The sequence below is a fragment of the Pseudorca crassidens genome, chromosome 8 (genome assembly GCF_039906515.1).
Source record: "Pseudorca crassidens isolate mPseCra1 chromosome 8, mPseCra1.hap1, whole genome shotgun sequence".
Lineage (NCBI taxonomy): Eukaryota > Metazoa > Chordata > Mammalia > Artiodactyla > Delphinidae > Pseudorca > Pseudorca crassidens.
In genome coordinates this window covers 95753298-95774364 of record NC_090303.1, presented here as the reverse complement: position 1 = coordinate 95774364, position 21067 = coordinate 95753298, and the positions used below count along the sequence as shown (strand labels likewise).

The 21067-nt window shown below is 45.1% G+C and overlaps 1 protein-coding gene and 1 pseudogene across 1 annotated transcript; both read left to right on the top strand.

Moving 5' to 3' along the window:
- Window positions 1-2022: 2022 nt before the first annotated feature.
- On the top strand, window positions 2023-2955 carry LOC137228669 (olfactory receptor 10AC1-like). Its single transcript, XM_067745577.1, has one exon. It carries the CDS (start codon window positions 2026-2028, stop codon window positions 2953-2955), a length of 930 nt encoding a protein of 309 aa, XP_067601678.1. The 5' UTR covers window positions 2023-2025.
- Window positions 2956-19715: 16760 nt separating this feature from the next.
- Window positions 19716-20607, top strand: LOC137228668 (olfactory receptor 2F1-like; annotated as a pseudogene).
- Window positions 20608-21067: the final 460 nt, after the last annotated feature.

Genomic DNA, 21067 nt, shown 5'->3' with positions numbered 1-21067 from the left:
TATCGCTGGCGTGTAGCCGGATCTTCAAATACTGGAAACGCATTGGACAAAGAAGAAGAAACTTGAAGCCAAGCCTCGCGGGGGATAAAAGTACATTGCGGGGAAGGAATGGAAGGCGCAGAACGCCTAGGTTGAACAACACTCCTTGAGGCAAAAAATTCCTGAGGTCGAGAAGGGGGCAAAGCCCCAAAAGGGCCATAACGCTCCTCCTCATATTGTGCAGCAGCTTCTGCCAAATCCGCAGCATCGCCGGGATCTAGCTCCTCATCATCTGATAAATACATGGCTTGCAAGCCAGACAATAGCGGATACATTGGTTCTCGCCCAGTCTCTTGGGCGTCTGGTTGTTTAGATTTTAACTTTTTCTTAACCTTATTATCTACTAATTCTTCTTTTGTAGGCCTATCATCTGTAGCCTTATGACTGCCTGCTTCGGAAGCACTATCTTGATATGACCGCAAAACTTGCGTCGCTTGTTTCACTATGTCTGTACACTTTCCCTCCTTAAGACAAGATCGAACTAAATTCCACAAAGGGAAAGTCGCACAGCACAGCTTACCCTCCTCATGAAAACGGTGCAAATCCTTTCCTAATTTCTCCCATGAAGGGATAGTCAAAGTACCCGAAACTCCAAACCATGGCGCTGCTTGATCTATATCATTCAGTAAACGGCCAAGAGTCTTGTGAGATAACATCAACCCCCGATCCCGTAAAAGTGCCTGTATCGGCTCATAAAAATTTGCCGTGGGGTTAACATGAGTATTCCCCATTATGTACTTTTACTTACCTTCACTAAAAGATTTACACCATTACACACACAACAAGACAGTGCAAGGCACAAAAGCTACGTACCGGCAAAATTACCGGTTCACTCCGTGTGTCGAGTTCTGAATCGGTCCTCCATGCAAGGCGCGAAGATCCCGGGTTTCGGCACCACTTGCAGCGGGCCGTTTCCGACCAGCAGAATAACGAGCCGCCACACGCAAGATTCTTCTCGTATCACACTTTATTGGAGCACAGCTTGGTTGAAGAAAGATGGAAGGAAGACCCTACGCAGCAGAATATGGCAGGCTTTATACTGGCCAGAAGGTCCACACAACAGCCCTGGATTGGTGTGTGTCAGTACATGTGACAATATATTGCTACGCCTACAATCCACGGGATGCACGCATGGCGCCTTACGCGGCACTCCCGGGTAGTGCAAGCAAGATGCAATGCAAGCAAGATGCAACAATGTAATTTCGCCTTCCTCTGGACCAAGAATCCAGCTCCTTCCTGGCGGCGTCCCACAGCCAGTGACCTTTTTTACCAACCTCAGGTGGGGTCGTGGGAATTTCTGGATTCAGCCTCAGGAATGCAGATTCTGGTCCTAACCTTCTGTGAGCAGTTAAGCCCTTCATCCTGCTCCTCCCCGGCTTTTTTTTTTTTTTTTTTTCTCTTTAAAATTTTGAGGCTGAATGAGACGATGGCTAAGATCCTCATCTGCATTACGTCTTTGTGATTCTGAGACACCAGACAAGCAACTCAGAAGTGGCAGAGTAGAGCAGGGAGGAGGAAATAGAGCCTAAAGACACAGCTCCTGCCTCGGGGAGCTGAGGCTGAGGTGGACTAATACCGGTGCCTGTACAGGACCCACGACATACGTGGAGTCTGAGGAGAGGGGATTCTCCATAGGTGGAGGTCAGGAGAGATGCACTGTGAAGGAAGGGCCTAAAATCAAGGTTTCTTTGGAAGCAGCATGTTGAGAAAGCACCTGTAAGAATTCTAGCCCAGAGGCAGGAAAAACTGGACCATTGTTTACAACAAGCTAATAAGACGTCCCTCATGGGGAGGGGGGATGGCAATGGACCCATCAACCCACCTCCCTCTCTGCAGCCCTACTCCCTCCCACCCTCTAAATTCCACCCAGCCCTTTCTTCACCAGCAGCACCCGAGGAGCGTAGCCCACAACCTCTCCCTTCCCACATTTCTTTCCCACAGGTACCCCTGGGCAGCCAATGCGCGGACAGCGCCCGCAATGCCACCATGCCCTGCGGCTTTCTCCCGCAGGGCTTCGCGGAGTCTCCCCACCTGGGGCCCATGCTCTTCCTGCTGCTGCTGGCCGTGCACCTGGCTACCCCGAGCGGGAACCTGCTCATCCTGGTGGCCGTGGCCTTAGTGCCCAGCCGGCCGCCCATGCTACTCTTCCTGTGCCAGCTGTCAGCCATCGAGCTCTGCTACATGCTGGCAGTGGTGCCCCGCTCCCTGGCCCACCTGGCCTCGCCAGGCCGCGGCCGAGGCAGCCCCATCTCCTTCCTGGGCTGCACTGTTCAGATGCAGATGTTTGTGGCTCTGGGCGGGGCCGAGTGCTTCCTGCTGGCCGCTATGGCCTATGACCGCTACGTGGCCATCTGCCACCCGCTGCGCTACGCGGCTGTGGTGGCACCTGGGCTGTGCACGCGGCTGGCCCTGGCCTGCTGCTGCCTCGGGGGACTGGCGGTGTCCGTGGGGCTCACGGTGGCCGTCTTCAACCTGCCTTTCTGCGGCTCCCACCTGCTAGCGCCTTTCTTCGGCGACATCACAGCGCTGCTGCACCTGGCCTGCACGCAGAGCTACGCGGAGGAGCTGCGTCTGCTGGGCGCCTGCCTGGTGTTGCTGCTGCGGCCCTCGCTGCTCATCCTGGCCTTCCGTGGCGCCATCGCTGCCGCCCTGAGCCACCTGCACTCCCCACGCGGCAGGCGCAAGGCTGCCTCCACCTGTGCCTCGCACCTGGCCGTCACCTTCCTCCACTACGGCTGCTCCACCTTCACGTACATGCAGCCCAAGGGCAGCTACTCCCCTCGGCAGGATCGCACGCTGGCGCTGGCCTACACCAACGTCACACTGCTGCTCTACCTGCTCATCTACAGCCTGCGCAACGGCAAAATCATGGCCGCCACCCGCTGGGTGCTGAACCCCAGGGCAGGATCTGTGTGAGCCATGAGAGCCGGCAGGGACCAGGCCAGGGGGGCGGCTCTGCTCCCTAAAGTTCCCCCTATCAGCAGGTGTCTGCACTGAGGACGCCACCGGGAGAGCTCAAGAACCGGATTCAGAAAAGAGAATCTGGAAAAGTGTCCCCCTAAGAGAGTCTCGCAACAGTTTCCCCATCCTCCGCCAGTTGTGTGTGGAATAGAACCCTAGACCTGATTTGAGTGGATCCATCAGTACCTGTAGAGTTCTTCCCATGTGCTGGGCTTGGGCAAGGTAGCAGGCTTGTAGTGACAAAGAAGGCACAACTCATGCCCCAGGGAGCTCACGGGGAGAGAGGACAGATGTGAGGAGAAAACAGGAGATGGACGGAGGGGCTCATGCTAGACTTTTCCAGGGGAGAGGGGAGTCAGGGAAAACTTCTTGGGGGGCAAAGATGGCTCAGTGGAGAACTGTAGGATGGGTAGAGGTCAGCCAAGTGAAGAGGAGAGTGAAGAATGCTCTAAATGGAACTGGTTAAACAGGGGCTGGGGCATTTCGGGAAGGTCCTTGTAAAGGGCTGAAGGATTTGAGTTCATAGAGTGATACGACAGCTTGCCCCTCCTTGAGTGGTCACTCTGGCCACAGTGTGGCGAATGGACTGGAGGCATGGAGACCCATGGAAGCTGTTGCCATATTACAGGAGAGAGGTGATGGAGTCTGGACCAGAGTGTTGACACAGCTGATTAAGGGACATGGAAAGAATAAAGAGATATGCAGGAGGAGGAAACCACAGAATCTTGATTGGATATGAGGGCAAGGAAGAAAGAGAAGCTAAGGATCATTTCTAACCTAGGTCACCAGGTGGATGGTGGTACAATCGCTGAAAAGGATACAGGAGCAGGTGCAAGTGAGGAGGGAGGAGGATGGGGACTTCTGCTTAGAACGTGTGGACTTGAGATGCTGCCAGGACAAGCCAGCGAAGATGGCAACTGAGGAAGCAAATACACCAGTCTAGAGCTCAGGGGAGAGATTCAAGAGGGGGGACAGATTTGAGACTACAGACAGCTACTGAGACAAGGAAGTGATGCCACCCACCAGAAAGCTAATAATTGCTCTTTATGTGATAAGATTACAGGTGATTTATATTTTATTGATTATATATTTTCCAAATTTCTCATAATCATTTTCAGTGGATATTACTCTTATATATAAAAATTACTATTTAAGACAAATAATACTGGCATGCCTCAGTGAATCAGAGAGACTTCTTCCCCTCTACCCCCAGGATGAATACCTGAAGGATGTCTCCTGAAGGCTCTGGGGTGAAGTGGAAGGGAATTCTACCACGTAGCACAAGAGCAGGGGCGCACTGACGTGCTCTCATCTACCTCGGTAGCTGGGTGGAGATATTACCGTCAAAGATAAAGTGAGGAGACATTAAAAGGAAGAGTTACTAAACACTCTGCCTTGTAAAACTGACTAGAGAAATTCCCTCAATGTGACTATTTCTATACAGTGTTACTACATCAATATATCCTATAGTAAAGCGAACAAACTGGCACAAAACTTAGGCTACATTAGGAAAATTCTAAAATTTATTCCTTCATCCATACGTGCAACAAATAACTGTTTATTGAGTGATGGTTCCATGCCAGCGACTGGAGAGTTAAGGATTCAACTCTGATCGAACGCCACTGTATACCTAACATGGCATTCCAAATTATTGGAGCCATGAAGGTGAGGCCCATGTGGAGCTTGAAATCTGCTAGGGGATTCAGGCAAATAAACAGGCACTGCATTACTAAGTGATGAGTACTATGGTGTGACAAGATCCTGTTGGAAGCATTGTGCCTGGTCTTGGGGTGGTGGGAGCATCAGGAGGTTATGGAAGAAGTAATGTGTAAGATCTAAGGGCACGTTGTGATAGCTAGAGCCAGACAAAGATAGCTGAGAAAGGAGAGTCCAGGCAAAGGGAACAGCATGTGCAAATGCCCCAAGGTACGAGGCCATGATACATTCCAAGGACTTGTCAAGAGGACTGATTCTTATTGATGGCGATGCTGGGAAGTGGGGTGCTGTGTGCTGAGAGGTATTAAGAGGTTATGCTAGAGGTACAAATGCAGGCCAGATCACGTAAGCCTTGTACGCCACGTTAAAGAGTTTGGATTTTACCCTGAAGAAGAATGAGAATATAGAGGAGCGAAAGGAGAAAAAAGCAGGAGGAAGAGAAGGAGAAGAAGGAAAGAGAGAAGCCATTGAAGATATTTAAGCAGGGGAGTGATATGATCCAGTCTGAACATTCCGACTACTGTGTAGAGAAAGAACTGAAGAAGGACATGACAGAAAGTATATTTATTAGGAAGCTAGTGTAGAAACACAGGTTAGAGATGATCTTGGCCCATTTTAGGTAAGTGGTAATGGAAATGGAGAGAAATGGACAGATTTGAGAAATATTTAGAAGGTAGATATAATAGAATTTAGTGCAGATTGAATGCTTAGGGATAAAAGGAAAAAAGGATTCACTGATGATATAGATTATCTGATCTGGAAAAGATGACACATTGGGCTCACTGAGATGGAGTACCCAGGAAGAGTGACCAGTCTGAATACAGGACAAAGTTGAAATGATGAGTTCAGTATTGATTATGTTGACCTGGGCTGTGCAGATGTCCACTTGGCAGTTGGGTATGTGTCAGGAGAAACATATTTAGAAATCATCCACACATCAATGGCAACTGACACGGCTGAGAAGATCCAGGGAGAGTGAGCAGAGGAAGAACAGAGCAGTTCCAAGATAGGACTCTGAGGAAGACCAACAATGAAGGATGGATGACTGTGTAAGTATGACACAAATGCATAATTTATTAACTATATTAATAAAGCAAAAACTTCATTCCTGGGACACTACCCTAAACAAAATGAAAAGAGAAAAGAGAAACTGGGAAGATCATACCTAATGTATGAAAGAGGTTCATTTCATTAATACATAAGAAACTTTTGCCAATCAATGAGAAAAAGACTAACAATCACAAAGAAAAATGGGCAAAGGATATGAATAGAGAGTTCACAGAAAAGGAAATGCAAATGGATTTTAAACAGGAAAAGAGTTTCAACCTCACTCATAAGAGGAATGCAAAATAAAATTAGAAAATGCTATTTAGAGCACTTCCTGCTCAAAAATGTGAACACAGAGTTCGGAGGATATTTACAACAGACTCCCTCATACAGAGTTGGTGGTAAAATATATTTGTTCAATTCTATGGAGGCCAATTGTGTACATCAATTAAAATGAGAATTAAAGAACATATCATTTGTTCCAATAACTCTACTTTGGGAGTTTGACCTTACCAATGTATTTGCCTTGTGTACAAACATATATATTCAAAAATATTTATGCCAGCATTACTTGCATCAGCAAAAGATTAAAGATTTTTTAAACAGCAGTATGGGACTGATGAAATAAATTATGGTTTTATCCCTATAATGGAATCTTATGCAATTGCTAAAGAGAATGAAGCAGTTCTATCTGTTATGGACCTGAAACCATCTCTCATACATGCTATTAAATGAAAAAGCAAGGTACATGGAAGTATGTACTAAGGAGTCATCCTTGATTCTGGCCCATCTTTGATTCTGGCCTTTTCCTTATTATGTCCACTCCTGAAATGCTGCTCTTCATCATGCAGATGCCGTCTTGGCTCAGATACTGGCTTCTCAGAGAGGCCCTCGCTGGGCACCCTACATGTCACCTGTCTGTCCTCTCTCACATTAGCACACTTTAAATTCTAATCATCTCTCATTACTGAAAATTCTCTGACTTTCTTTTAAATGACTTTCTTTTAAATTGTCTCTTCCTCCCAACAGAATATAAACTCTATGAAAATTGTCTACTTTACTCACATGGTCTTCCCGGGGTCTAAACAGTGTCTGGCATGCAGTAAATTGTTAAAGAATGAGTGAATAAATAAATGTTACGGTATGATAGCATTTACATATAAAAACACACAGAGTATCATGTGTGTATGAGCATATGTGTGTGCTTGTGTATGTCCTATAGTTTTACACCCTCACACACACACACACACACTTGTAATCAAATTAAGAGTCTGTGGAACTGGGTGACAGAGGTGGAGCAAACTTTTACTTTTTTTAATACTTTCCTTAAACACATATATGCATTATTTATTCAATAAATGTTTTCAAAAAAAAATAAAGGCTAGGCAGAGGAAAAGGAATGCACAGAGGAGTTTTTTAAAAAGAGCAATCAAAAAAGCAGAAGAAAATCCAAGAGAACATGATGTCATGGAAACCAAGGAAAGACAATTTCAAGGATGGAGTGACCAACAGTGCCAAATGATACTGCTATTTCTAAATAATATGATGCTGGAGCCAGAGATGACTTTAGAGATGTCTAATTTGGTCCAAAGAGCACCAAGCTCACTCGTACAAACCTCAGCAAAGCACGTGTAAAGGCCTCGCAGCCGAACTACACAGCCCCCTTCCAGAAAGGCTGTCTAGCCAGAGATCACGCAAGGACTGCCTGACTCCAGCCAATACCGAAGAAACATGTGGAACCAACTCAAATTGTGCTTAATCACCTGCCGGAGTAGAAAGTTGCACTGGCTTTCATTTCAAATGCTGAAATCATTAACACCGTTCTAAGACCTGTACCTGGGATTTGTTTTACTCTGGTATGGTAAGGTGGCAGACACAGAGACAACTGCCTTTGAAAGAAGAGCTTATAGCAAGGGAAGGGGGCAGGCCACACCACGCACGGCCCGTGGGGAAGCACCAGGTCAGTCAGGAGGCAGGAGGAGAGAGGAGAGAGAACGGCCCTCAGACACTACTGTGGTTTCTGAGGAAGGAATGGATTAGGCAGTTAGGAAAGCTGGAGGAAACTTAGGCTTGGATAGCTTGAATAATTTCGGCAGGCTCTGGGCCATAGGACTGGCCTCTAGCTGTCCAGTCTAGCTGACTTGGCCCTGAGGTGATAACAGCAGGGAAGATGGTGGCTTGGTGCCTGAGAGTTAAATGAAGGTGACCAGGATGTGGGCTTTGGATTGGCTGATTTGCATAGGAAAATTGTAATCAAAAGGAAGTTGGTTTGCAATGTCTAGAAATTAGTCAGCTCTGAGAGGGGCAGCCTATCCCCTACCAGCAAGACCCCTAAGATGTCAAAACATCATAAAGTATGAAAAATATAAAAACATGATTAATACAAACACAAACTCTACAAATGATACCTGAGACAGTGTGTGTGGAATCAATATAATCCTTCTCCTTGGGCTCCAGATTCCATCTTTACCCACCTCCTTGGAGGGCTCATACATTACTTACTGCTACATCTCCCAGGCCTCGAACTCGAGCATATAAACATCTTTCTGATACGAAAATTCCAATTACTCTGATTACAAGGTCCTTTTCCTTGAAGCGGCAAGTTCCAACTGGGGAGGTGATGGCTAGATTGCTAAGAGTTAGCAGTTCCCAGTCAGTGAATACTTCCCCACCTGAGGTAGGTCAAGGGACAAGCTGGTTAGAAGAGGGCAGGGGGAGGGAACTAGAATACGGTCATCCAGAAGAGATGAAGAAAGGTGAAGTGAGAATGGAAGATGCTTATGAAATCTTTAATGAAATTTCCCTATGTATGAGATAGTTGCCCACATCTAAACTAAGGCCCACTTAACAGGCACATGAAAAAATTCCTTTAAAGACATTCCACTGATTTTAATGCTATTCAAACTAGTAGAGTAGGATTTTAAATATATGTTTGATGGTGGTGATATTAATCATGATTACAGTATTCTCCCACTAGAATTCTTAAAAGAGCCAACCTAATATAAGCTTTGGAGTCAGACTTAGGAAATACTTGATAATGGACAAACTTTGTGTAGCCTAATGGCCTCAACTTTCTCCTTCCTCAGATGAGATTGTGTCTATGAAATTGCTTGAAAGTAATTAAGCATGATATAAATATAAGGTTTTTTTCCTTTTTCAGGATAAGGAGAAGAGGAACTCCCATCTAGCAAGATCAGAGCTGGAGAGTTGTTTTTCTTCTGGGAGCCAAAGGAATTTCTTTGAATCTTTTTCGCACTGGGCCTGGAGATAGGAGAGGATGGAAGTCTGTAAGGCAGTTTCTGGGGCAGCACTCCTCACCCTCTCACCCTTTCTTCAGGACATTGGCAGTAAGTTCACTATTAAACCTGAACAGAGGCAAGACGGAAAGGGCTCTTGTCGCCCCTGTGAATAGCTTCTGGACCCATATCTGCTCTTGGATAATCATTCCCAGCCCCTACACTCACTTTCCTCTTTGACCTCCCTTCAGGCTTCATTTTCCCCGTGCCCACCCCTCTTGGCCAGAAGAAGGCTTCTTGGGCTGGAATCTATCCTCTCCTTTAGATAGCCTCCAGCTGCCCTCTCCAGTTCCACAGGACAGGAGCTCGGAAGTTTTCTACACTTAGAGCAAAGCTTGAGCATCAGTTCCAACCAGTGCAGTTTCTTAAAAGGTACTTCCAAAACAGCTCTCACAAAATCCCAAGGACGGCATGAAACACTCTGGATCTGATGCGAAGAACTGCTGGAACAGCTTGTATTTTGCAAAAGAGAAAAGAAAATGTTGAGTTTACAAGCCTCAACAGGATGGAAGTAAATGTATGAGGGGCGGGGGGGGATAGTTTCTATTTGTATCATAGGTTTGACTAGCACCTTTCTTCTAAAGTGTTGAAAGTATTTTAAACATAAAAATATCTAACGTTGGTTGAGGGTTCATCATAGACTAGACACTGTGCTAAGGGCTTTGCATGGATTCTCTCATTTAATCCTCACAAGAGCCACATGAGACAGATATTATCATTCTCTCCATTTTACATTTGAAGAAATTGAGGCAAAAGAGACTTTAACCAGTCCAATGTCATAAATGCACAGGGTAGGGAGCCAAGATTCTGACGCTGGCAATCAGGGTTAGGCGCCTATACTCTTAACCACCAGGCTTTGCTTCTTCCAGCAACATCATGATCTGCTAAGTAGATAAAACCACCTCTGCTACACAGAATCCATCTGAGACTTTTAAAAGGCTTAAAAGTCTTGGGAAAAGGTCAGAGCCAGGATGAGATTCCCAGGCTCCAGACCACCAGCTCTCAGATCTCTTGTGTTCTGGGAACTAAGAGGAACTGGCTCACTGAACATCCTGAATTCTCAGGGTATAAGCAGAAAATAACTTTATTCCTGCTCACCCCCACACCTTCAAAACCGAACCGTGGGGCTTCCCTGGTGGCGCAGTGGTTAAGAATCCGCCTGCCAATGCAGGGGACACGGGTTCGAGCCCTGGTCCGGGAAGATCCCACATGCCGCGGAGCAACTAAGCCCGTGTGCCACAACTACTGAGCCTGCGCTCTAGAGCCTGTGAGCCACAACTACTGAGCCCGCGTGCCACAAGTACTGAAGCCCGTGCGCCTAGAGCCCCTGCTCTGCAACAAGAGAAGCCACTGCAATGAGAAGCCCACGCACCGCAACGAAGAGTAGCCCCCGCTCGCCGTAACTAAAGAAAGCTCATGTGCAGCAACGAAGACCCAATGCAGCCAAAAATAAGTAAATAAATAAATAAATAAATGTATTAAAACGAACTGTGGGGCATGCTTGGACTAAATCCATAGCATGTAGCATAATGTTCTGGTTCCCGTAGAAAATATAAAGGTTTACAGTCACTTTCAGTTCCCCAAACAGTCCCATTTCAGTACTAAAAACAGCCAATTTTGTTAGGGCAAGCTTGAGGCAAATGTAGAGACCTGGAGGTGGTAGGAAGACTCCAGAGCAAAAAGCAAGTCAGCTTCCTCGTCTAAAGGCCAGGAAGACAGTTGTATCTAAGAGTAGCAGGAAACACCCGGCCAGAACTTTTCCCTGCTCCTTTTGGGTGAGAGGCATGGTTTTGCTTAACTGGGGCACGGAAGAGATCCCAACCGCTTCTCCTTCTGCTGACCTCTATGTAGTGAAGTTCCGAACATCAGGGCATGAAGAGACTTCTACACTCTTCCATTTGCAACCCTTTTATTTCAGAAAGAAAAGAATAATGGTGGCGGCAGCTTGGTCTAGTGAAAAGAGTCTAAAATTTCATGGGAATTCCCTGGCGGTCCAGTGGTTAGGATCCCGCGCTTCCACTGCATGGGGCCCAGGTTCGATCCCTGGTTGGAGAACTGAGATCCCGCATGCCATGTGGTGTGGCCTAAAAGAAAAAAATGTTTTTTTAAAAAGAGTCTAAGATTTGAAACCGGTCATATAATGATTTTCATCTCAGCTGGTTCTTTACCAATCGTCTAGCTCTGGCCAAGTCTGTGCCTACCTCACAGAGTTGTTACGAATTTGACAGAACACTGTTATCCTCTCCTCACTCCCCAGGACATGGCACGTACCCAAGTCCCGCTTTAGGGTCGAGCCCATACCAAGCTAGGGGAACTTGGAAGTGACTCTCACAAAGAACCAAACAGGCTCTTTTAGCAAAGTATTTCACGTCTTATGCTTAGTGATGACAATCTGATTGTCGTGTAGCTGCCTGATCCCATAGTCAGAGCTGCCCAGGTATAGTCCTTCAATCCCTCCTCTACCCACATGGTTCCACAGCGCCCCCCGGCAATGGCATCCATGGAAGAATGAATGGAACAGAGTGACTGCTGATTGCTAGATCAGAGTTGGGATACATATAGAGCACAGAGATTAAAGGATAGACAAGCGATAGGGGGAGGAGATCGTCAAAGGTAGAAACGTTTACCTGATCCCCACTTGGAGACCTCAAGGGAGACTGTAGCTCAGGAGGCCACAGCACAGCAGTGGAAGAGGGCACCAAACAGGTCTGAGACATGTTCCTGGCTCCTAGAACACGGGATGGATGCCTCAAGCTCCTACACGTTTCAAATGTGAGGTACAGAAGACAGCTGAAAGTTCCACCAGAGAACCTGCCAGAGTAGGATCAACTTGGTGGAGAAAAAGGACTACAAGGTGGACTTCCCCCAAAAGGAATCACGGTCAGTTCTTGGAGGTGGTGTGTGTGTGTGTGGAAAACGGGGGTCAGAATCACATCAGAAACCCCGAAGCAGAACCATTTCAACAAAAGGATTGCCACTGAACCCTGACAAAGCCAAGACAACAAACTGCCCATGTGTCCCTCAGCCACAGACTTCAATACTGGATGCCACGGGCTAGACTGAGATTGACCATGTCTCAGCAGACACCTGCCATATGTACACACGCAGATAAGAGTGACTGCCCAACTGCAGAGACCAGGACCAGCATGAAACAAGAGGGATTCTACACCCTCACCCCAAGTTCCACGTTATCCCATAGTGGCAGTTTTCTCTTATACCCAGAATCCACCAATGAGAAAAGAAAGAAAGAAACCATTCTGATCAAAGGCTGAACTTTGAATTAATTAACTATTTACCTGGAAAGATTATTTTTAGTCAAAAGATACTGTTTATACTGTAGGAAACTAAGATATTTTCGATTGGCAGTATTATATTGTTTGCTTTTTTCCTCTTTCCATACCAAGCATCAGAATGTAAACTTGGGATGATAGGATCACTATAGAAAACAAATAAGCTACATTTTCATATAACATCCATGAAGAGTATTTAAAGTTGTTTCACCATCACACAGGCAAGTTGATCTTGAAGTAAAGGTAGGTCTGAGCTCCTTGTGTGTGCTAGTAATCTATTAAGGAGAGACTTCTTTTCTAGAAATGAGCTGTACTGAACCTGTCCAATGTTAATATAAAATAAGGAAATTACATAAAATTTCAAGGAGATGATTCTTATAAAGCATTCAGTACTCGTTAAATATTAGTTGCCATTAGAACATTAGAATGTTCTTTCTCATTCCCACCAGCACCACCTAAGCGGTTTCCCTCAAGTCACATAGTTGCTTATGCACAAAGAGAAGACCAAATCACAGAAATCATTTTACATTTTCCTAGTGTGTTAGAGGTAGGGATCAGAGAAGTATCCAGACCCTCTCATGACAGAGATAATTTGTGATGAGTTGCAGCCAAAGCTACTGAATCAGCTGTCAAGTGTAGAGACCATCGGCCCAGGTAACCTGCTTCCTAGAAGCTGCCTCTTGACATTTCATGTGGGAAAGCTATCTCCGGTTAAGAAAAAAAAAAAAAAAAAAAGTAGAAAGAACTAAAAAGGGAGGTAGGTGCATAACTGAGAACCCAATAAAGTAGTTCACTGGGAGTGAACTAAACTATTCCTAGTAACAGGAAAGTCTTGTGGCAAGGAGATATCAGTGGGGAGAAGTAAGGGGTGGGGAAGCAGTAGTCGTGGGGCAATTTCAAAGGAATGAAGGGAAAGACCCAGGGAAGCAGCAGGCCAGGGGCTGCACAGACACTGCAGGAAGTGAATTATCTCCAAGGGCTAGGGATCCAAATAGTACATAAAATATTGGTTCTGTCAATGAAACTCCCTCCTCATGTGAATCAGGCTCAAAGGAGATAATTACCCCTATGTCCTCAAGACCACTCTTTGGATCCCATGAGGGTCTAACTCCTGTCTCAGATGTCAGTATCTAGGAAAATATAGCAATGTCCACACTGGAAAACATAGACTTCCAGAGCTGCAGGATCCTTACAGTCTCACTGAATCTCTGTTTCACAAGTGTGGAAACTGAAGCCCAAGGAGATTAAACAGCATGCCCAAAGGCAAAGAGCTATTTACACCAAAGCCCCGGCAAACACCAATTATCTTGTCCCTAGTCCAGAGTGTTTGCCACCACAGAATATTTACAGATTCACCTTTCATGGTATAAATGGTTTTAAACCTGTAGTCATACCTACTTTGCTGAGGCAGGATTTTAATTATACCTTCCCTCCACCCCATAACACTCACCCGTTTTCCAAAGACCATTCAGTAGTGTGGGACATTAAGCCAGCAAGTTGATTTCCCAGCATCCCTATCTCAATGTGACATATCTATATCAATAATAATTTTTAAATTTTAATTTGGGCTCATATTAGAAAAATGTTTATTATAGACATTTTTCAAAAAGACGAAAATAAAAACACCTACAAACTTATTACCAGAGATAATCTATTGACATTTTATGATTACCCTTTCAGTTCTTTCTTTGTGTTTCTGTCTTTATGCATATCTAACTGTATGTATATATTCTTTTCAATTTACGATTGTTCTGAACCTACTATTTTCTAACCTATTGTTTTCACCCAGTTACATATTATCTGTAACCTTAGTGCTTGGAAAAGTAGGAATGATGAAGTTTTGTTTTACCAGCAAGGAAATATTTTTATTAGAAGACCACACACTATGTTGTCTGGAAGATGGTACCCGGCAGTTAGTTTACACTTGAGTCACCTGTATTGATTTATACTAAGTCTATCTTTGATGTACTTCCGGAGTCCCACCTCTCACGTGTCAATCTCTCTCTCTTCTCCCTCATGGTACCCTCAGACTTCTTTTTACTTCTGCCCTCCCCTCAACTTTTGGCTCCAGCTCTGTCAAAGGGCCCCATCAGTTTTCAATGCTCGAGGCTGGGAGAGCTTCAGGCCCTCTGGGTCCTGGGCATAGCTGGATGGTGGAAGGGACAGAGGTGAGCCTGAGGTTACAGGTCCTGCCCAAAGGGAAGAGCATGCAGTGAAACTACCGTTCCCAGTCCATTGTCATTAAAGTGGCAAATCTCCAAGATAATTAAATTTTATCTTGCTAATATTGACCAATTATTACAGAAAAACTCTAATGGGTTACTTGCTAACAATATATGTTTCCATCTTACCAAAGACCGTGTTCTATTACTACAGAAACGGATAAGCAAATAGGAACAAAATCGAATCCCAACCCACTGTTTTCTCTGCTCCTTCTAGTAATTCCAGTGAAGAGATTAAAACTTTCATGCAATATGATCAAGAACTGGGAGATCAAGCTTAGGGAAAGCCTGAAAAACTTCTGATAGTGTGAGAATACACAACTCAACAGCTATGTGATATTGGAGACCACCAAGGAGCCTGTGGGAGTATTTTAATGACTGTGAACTTGGGACTTCTCAATGACTTCTGGGACGTGAACATGATGGTTCTACTTGGCAATTTCTACTTTACTCCCCACTCCCTGGTCGCCAAAACTAGATATGTGGAAGGAGGGGAGAAGACGCATTCATCTTCTCTTAGAAAGGAGGTCAAACTTGGATTTTAGTTCCACTTCTCCTTCCCAATTAATCTCAGTCCCTTCCCATCAGGTCAGAGGTGTAAATATTCTTGTCTCCTGACTCCTGTCAAAAGTCTCCAATAATGCCGTAGCCTTGAAAAGCAGTGAAAGACTCAAAAAAAGTCAGGGAAGGGCTCTGAGAACTAGAAAGACAATTAAAAGTTGAGATAAAACATTTTCAAAATGTTTATCCCATTGGGAACTTAGAAGAGTAGGGAGCTGTGGTTGCTAAGAAGCAGCTTGGGGGGAGAATGAGTAAAGAAACACAGCAAGAGCAAGTAATTGCCCTCTGGGGATTCTTAGGTTCTGGAAAGTTATCAGCTAAGACTGACAAAGTAAACCTCCATCCCCAAGAAGAGGATGGACCACTGCTTCAAGGACTTCCTGAAAGATGTGCTGCCTCCCCATCCAAAGTGAGTTAGTTCTGTGCATAAGGTGAGGACTCAGCCTCGGTGAGTCCTCCCCACAGGGAACAACAGGAGGAGGGTGAGACAGTAGAGCCCAAACCCCTGGAGCAGCCAGGACTGTCCTAGGATCCTCTCCTTGGTTTTTCTCACTGGTTGCAGTTGGAGGCGCTTTGATTCTTCCACTCAATCAAGTGCTCGGTCTTGGTCAGTCATCCAATTAACAGTATAAACTGAAGTGCTTAGTATATACAGACATACATTCAAAGAGCTGAAGAGTGGCGATCAAAAGAGATAAGTCTCTTTTCTTAGCTTCGAGGCATTTGCATTATACTGGAGATAAAAAGAGGAATGGAGAAGGTGGGATTGGTATAAGAACAGAAGATAGACATGGACCCCTCCTTTTCTCAGGTTTGGTCCCTGATCTAGTGTTGTTATGGATTACCACACTATGTAAGAAATATCTGGGTCCAATTTTGGAAAGAATTTCATGTGTCAAAACCCTACAGGTCTTTCAGCCTTGACCCAAGTAGTTTTCCCATTTCTATTTGTATGGTGCCGTCCCTATTTCCTTAGCCTCTGGTTTTCAAGCCAACATGGTCTCTCACTCATTGGCACTTCCCCAGACAGTTATGTGTGATACGAATGCTTTGATCCCCAGCCCCGGAAACCCATAGCTTATTTCCTACAGCCCCACTAGCTATGCATACTTAGAGTAATCAAAGACCAAAGATTTTTTTCCCTCTTTTTATACTGCTTTAAACTACAGCTTATGTATATTCACTTACTACAGATCTTCAGAGCTGATAGAAATCTTAGTGTTTACCTAACTTATTCGTTCTGCAGATGAAGAAACTATGGCTCAGAAAGGTAGTGACCTACAACCATACCTACATGGTCTATTGATACAGGTTGAAAGCCATGCCTCCTTACCACCCATCTACATACACTGTAAACCACATCTCCTTTTACAAGACGTAAATGCACTTGCTTCTTTGCTTCTACTTTAGTACTTCTACGTATCTTCCCGGCTATTTACACAGTCCGACTCTATGTCTCCTGTTACCTGACTTGATACTCAAGCTTCCTCTGAAAACTCTGATAAGATCATGATAACTCACCCTCTCCATCCTCCTGCCAGGCCGAGTTGCTAGAGATGGAGACCAGACTGTATTGATCCTTCTCACCCCAGCACTTGCCACTGGACCAGGTTCTACTCAGTGCTCAGTGAATGTTTACTAAGTCAAGCTAAATGGAAAGAAATTCTCTAATTATCCCCCAAAACTGAGAACAAGCCCATCTATTAATAAAAATCAATGTTTTTATCATCTAAAAACAGCATCAAATTTTTATTGGAGAAAAATACATTGCATTTATATTGTGTGTAAAGCATGGTACTACCCACCTGGTATAAACAGACTCTACCTTATTCTTCACTTTATTTAAACAGGGTCTTTTTATTTCTTTCTTTATTTTTTAATTTTTATTTTATATTGGAGTATAGTTGATTTACAACATTGTGTTAGTTTCAGGTGTATAGCAAAGTGATTTAGTTAGACATAGACATATACCTATTCTTTTTCAGATTCTTTTCCCATATAGGTTATAGTATTGAGTAACAGGGTCTTTTTAATTAAGTGATTTAGGCAATAAGATGTATTGCAGAGGGGCTTTACGGCTCACATTCTGTTAAATTTCTGGCCTTTATAGCACAAATTCATATTGTTTCTTGTCACCCGATGACCACGCAAATTGACCTCACCCGTTGAGTATAATAATAGCCACTTGTGTTTACTTAGTACTTTACAAAGTCCATCCATATTCATTTCTTCATCTGATCTTACTCAAAATATTGTGAGCTGGGCATTATTATTATTCCCACATTTCAAATGGAGAAACTGAGGCTCAGAGAGGACAAGTAACTTGCCCAGGGCACATAGCAGGCTAATGGAAGAGGCAGACAAGAACTCAGGTCCCTTGACTTCTCACTCAGCACACAGCATTCCTCTGCATGGCAAGATAGGTGTCCTGGGCCTCCAGTCTAAGATTCCTTAGGCGCCTCCCTTCCTAGACCATATCCTTTTAGAACCCCTTCCCGTCCCTCACAAACAGGTTCAGTGAGAACTGAGAACGTGCAGCACAGCCTTAAGCCTGGCTCCAGGTTGTGTCCCAGGTAGATCTGACACCTGGGTCAATCACCTTACCCCTGTTCCTTGGTTTTCCTGTCTGTAGAATTAAATGGATAAAACACATGATCTCTATGATTCCTTTCACGTCTAACATTTTTTAAAATTTTCTTATATAGCAACAGGGCCCTTCTGAAGGGAATCTGGATTCATGACAGCAGCTCTAAAGGCGAGGATTCTGGATGCTGTCGCAGCCTCCGGATTGTAGTAGATCAGAGCTGAACTGCTTTCTCTGCTGTTAGAAGGACGAGGTCCTGTGGGTAGCCACAGGCTTCCTGGGGCAGCGCTCAGAATCCCAACCACCAACTACTGCACTCAGGCCCCAGAACCTTGTCTCCAATCCTGAGAATCTAAAGCCAGTTTCTATTCTTAGCAGTTTCTACAGTGACACCTGCTGGCCACTGCAGGACCAGGGCTGAGTGGAAGGCAAGAGATGCCTGATCCATCCAGGTTCTCTGCTCTCTCCCTCCACCAATCAGCACCCAGACCCCCTTCCCAGCTAGAGAGAATCTGAATTGGATTATGCTTTTCAATTCTGTTGCATTTGATTATGTGGCTCCACTCTGGTTTTCTTAACACTGATATATTGCTTTTGTCCTTTGTTACGCTGTCTCATTTGATTCTCATAGATTTTACCAAGACCCAATTTTTTTTTAATTTCTTATTTGATTCTATGGCACTGCTGATTTTCTAAAACAAATTCCTAACACTGAAAGGCAGTATTTCCTAGAGGTTGGTTGAAAGCATAGTACCTCATATGCTCAATAAATATTTTTAAATAATTGAGTTAATTAATGTACTAATTATTCATATTTTAAGAGCAGGAAATATACCTTGATACTACATTTCTATTAAGAAAAACTGATGGCATTTAATTCTATGTTTATAGAAGACTGGTCAACATGTTAGAAGGAAAATGACCCAGGGCAAACTTAGCTAAGAAAGAATTCACTCTCCCTGAAAAGAATCAGTGGATGTCAGTCACTTCATACTCAGTAGTGACAATGTTAAGTATCATTGGTTTCCAGATGCTCTCATTATATTATTTTTTTATCATTTATTTAAACATCTAACTTACTACATAAATTGCATATTATTGAGAAATAAGGCATAACTGCAGTCATAATTCAATTACAACTGCAAATTTAATTAACCAACTAGTAACCTTGTTCTTCTCCTTCATAGCACTTAGCACAATTATACTTAATTAATTTTTGTAATCATTAATTTAATCTCTATGTCCCCGATTAAATTATAAGAACCAAAGAGCAAGACTCGCGCTTCTGCGTTTCTGGTCCACAGGCAGGTGTCTGATGTCTAGCACAGTCCCTGGCACACAGCAGGGGCTTAACCTATACTGATTTCAAGTATTTAAACTTCGTCCAGACTGATGGGCACGAGAATGATGTGAGAGGACTCCTTTCTAGGCAGTGACCCAGACCCGGACGCCAGAAGAAACATACAGAGCAAATGAATTCAGTCTTTTAGGGTTGGACCCCTAGGCGCTCCTCTTGGTCTCAAGTATCTGCTTGTAATACTTTTCCCACAGCCACCCCACAGTGGAGACTCCTTCCTTTCTTCCCTGTCTTCTACTTCACTTCCCTCCTTTTCCTGTTTTCCTACCTTCCTTAGTTTTCCTTTCTCTTTTACCTTCCTTTTTTCTTTCCTATCGTTCTTTCTCCCTTTTCTCCGCCACTTTTTCCCTCTATCTTTCCTTCTATACCAATAGCTTATATCCTATATAACTGTAACTGCTGGATCCTAGATGTAAAAGGACGACCAGAACAGGGACTTCATCCTTGAGTCTAGTGTGAGAACTCAAATGTCCTTTTCCCCACCATCTTCACTGCATTCTCTCCTAAGCACCTAGGTTAAGGAACCTGACGGGGAGGTGCTCCAGTCCTGGCCCACGACTTACTCCCAGACTCCTGGAGTGAGACCTTTACTTGCCCCTCCCTGCCTCTGCTCCTCCCCTGACAGCCTGACCCACCTGCTCCATGAGGAGGGACAACCTGACCTGGGTGAGTTTGTCCTCATGGGCCTCTCCAGTGACAGGTAGACGCAGGCTGGGCTCTCTGTCCTGTCTGGGGCCGCCTATCCGCTGACCCTGCTGGGCAACGGACTCATCCTCCTCCTGATCAGCTGGAAGCCTGCCTCCACCTTCCCATGTACTTCTTCCTCGGCAACCTCCATTGTGGGGTTCCCCAGATGCTGGTGCACTTCCTCCTGGAGACTAAGACCATCTCCTTCACCCAGTGTGGAACCCAGCTCTTCTTCTCCCGGGCCCTGAGTTCCTGCTGCTGGCAGCAATGGCCTATGATCGCTATGTGGCCGTCTGCGATCCCCTGCTCTACGTGGCAATGATGCGGCCAAGGCTCTGTGCAGGGCTGGCAGTGGTCTCCTGGCTCGTGAGTCTGGCTAATGCTTCAGTGGAGACTGTGGTCACAGTGCATCTGCCTACCTGTGGGCACCACGTGCTGAACCATGTGGCTTGTGAGACACTGGCACTCCTCAGGTTGGCCTGCGTGGACATCACCCTCAACCAGGCGGTCACAGTGGCCTCCAGCATGGTGGTGCTGCTGGTGCCCTGCTGCCTGGTCGCACTGTCCTACACCCACATTGTGGCCACCATCCTGCGGATCCGCTCCAGCGGGGGCCACCGCAAAGCGTTTGGGACCTGCGCCTCCCACTTCACTGTGGTCTCCATGCCTTACAGGCCGGCCCTGGTTACCTACATGCAGCCTGGCTCCACGGCCTCAGGCAAGCAGGACAAGGTGGTGGTGCTCTTTCACCCCCACGTTGAATCCGCTCATCTACAGTCTGAGGAGCAAGGAGATGAAGGCTGCTCTGAGTCAGGCTCTGATGAGGCGCTCTGAATCAAAGCATTAGAATGTGACCTTGTCATAAGAGGGCCTCACTCTGAAGACAGTGGGCACTGGAGCGTGCCCTCCGCCTACTGTGTGCATGTGCATGTGTGGGCATGTGTGTGCACGTGTGTGTAAGGAAGCAGGTGAGAGAGACCACAATCCATACTATCTTTTGAAATAATAGAGAAGTGGAATTTTATCTCTGGGCACTATTTCTGGTTCCTGACTTAGTCTAAAAAAGGTGAATTACAACAACGTAGAAATACATACAGCCTCCAGAAGATTAAATGGAAAAAGAAAGATATACTGGCACATATGAATTAGAAAGGAAGACCAAATCAGAAGCTTGAGCAGTACACAAAATTTATGCTAAGAAAGTCTATTTCCTAAATGCTACAACCATATGTCTAAGCTTTTCTGACATCAGTGAAAAAAAGAGGGGACAAGCTGTCAGTTACAAGATTCACCGTGCCCATGGGATC

What these genes read in the sequence shown, in the direction of transcription:
- LOC137228669 (XM_067745577.1), top strand. Translation starts at nt 2,026, where the DNA reads ATGCCCTGCGGCTTTCTCCCGCAGGGCTTCGCGGAGTCTCCCCACCTG.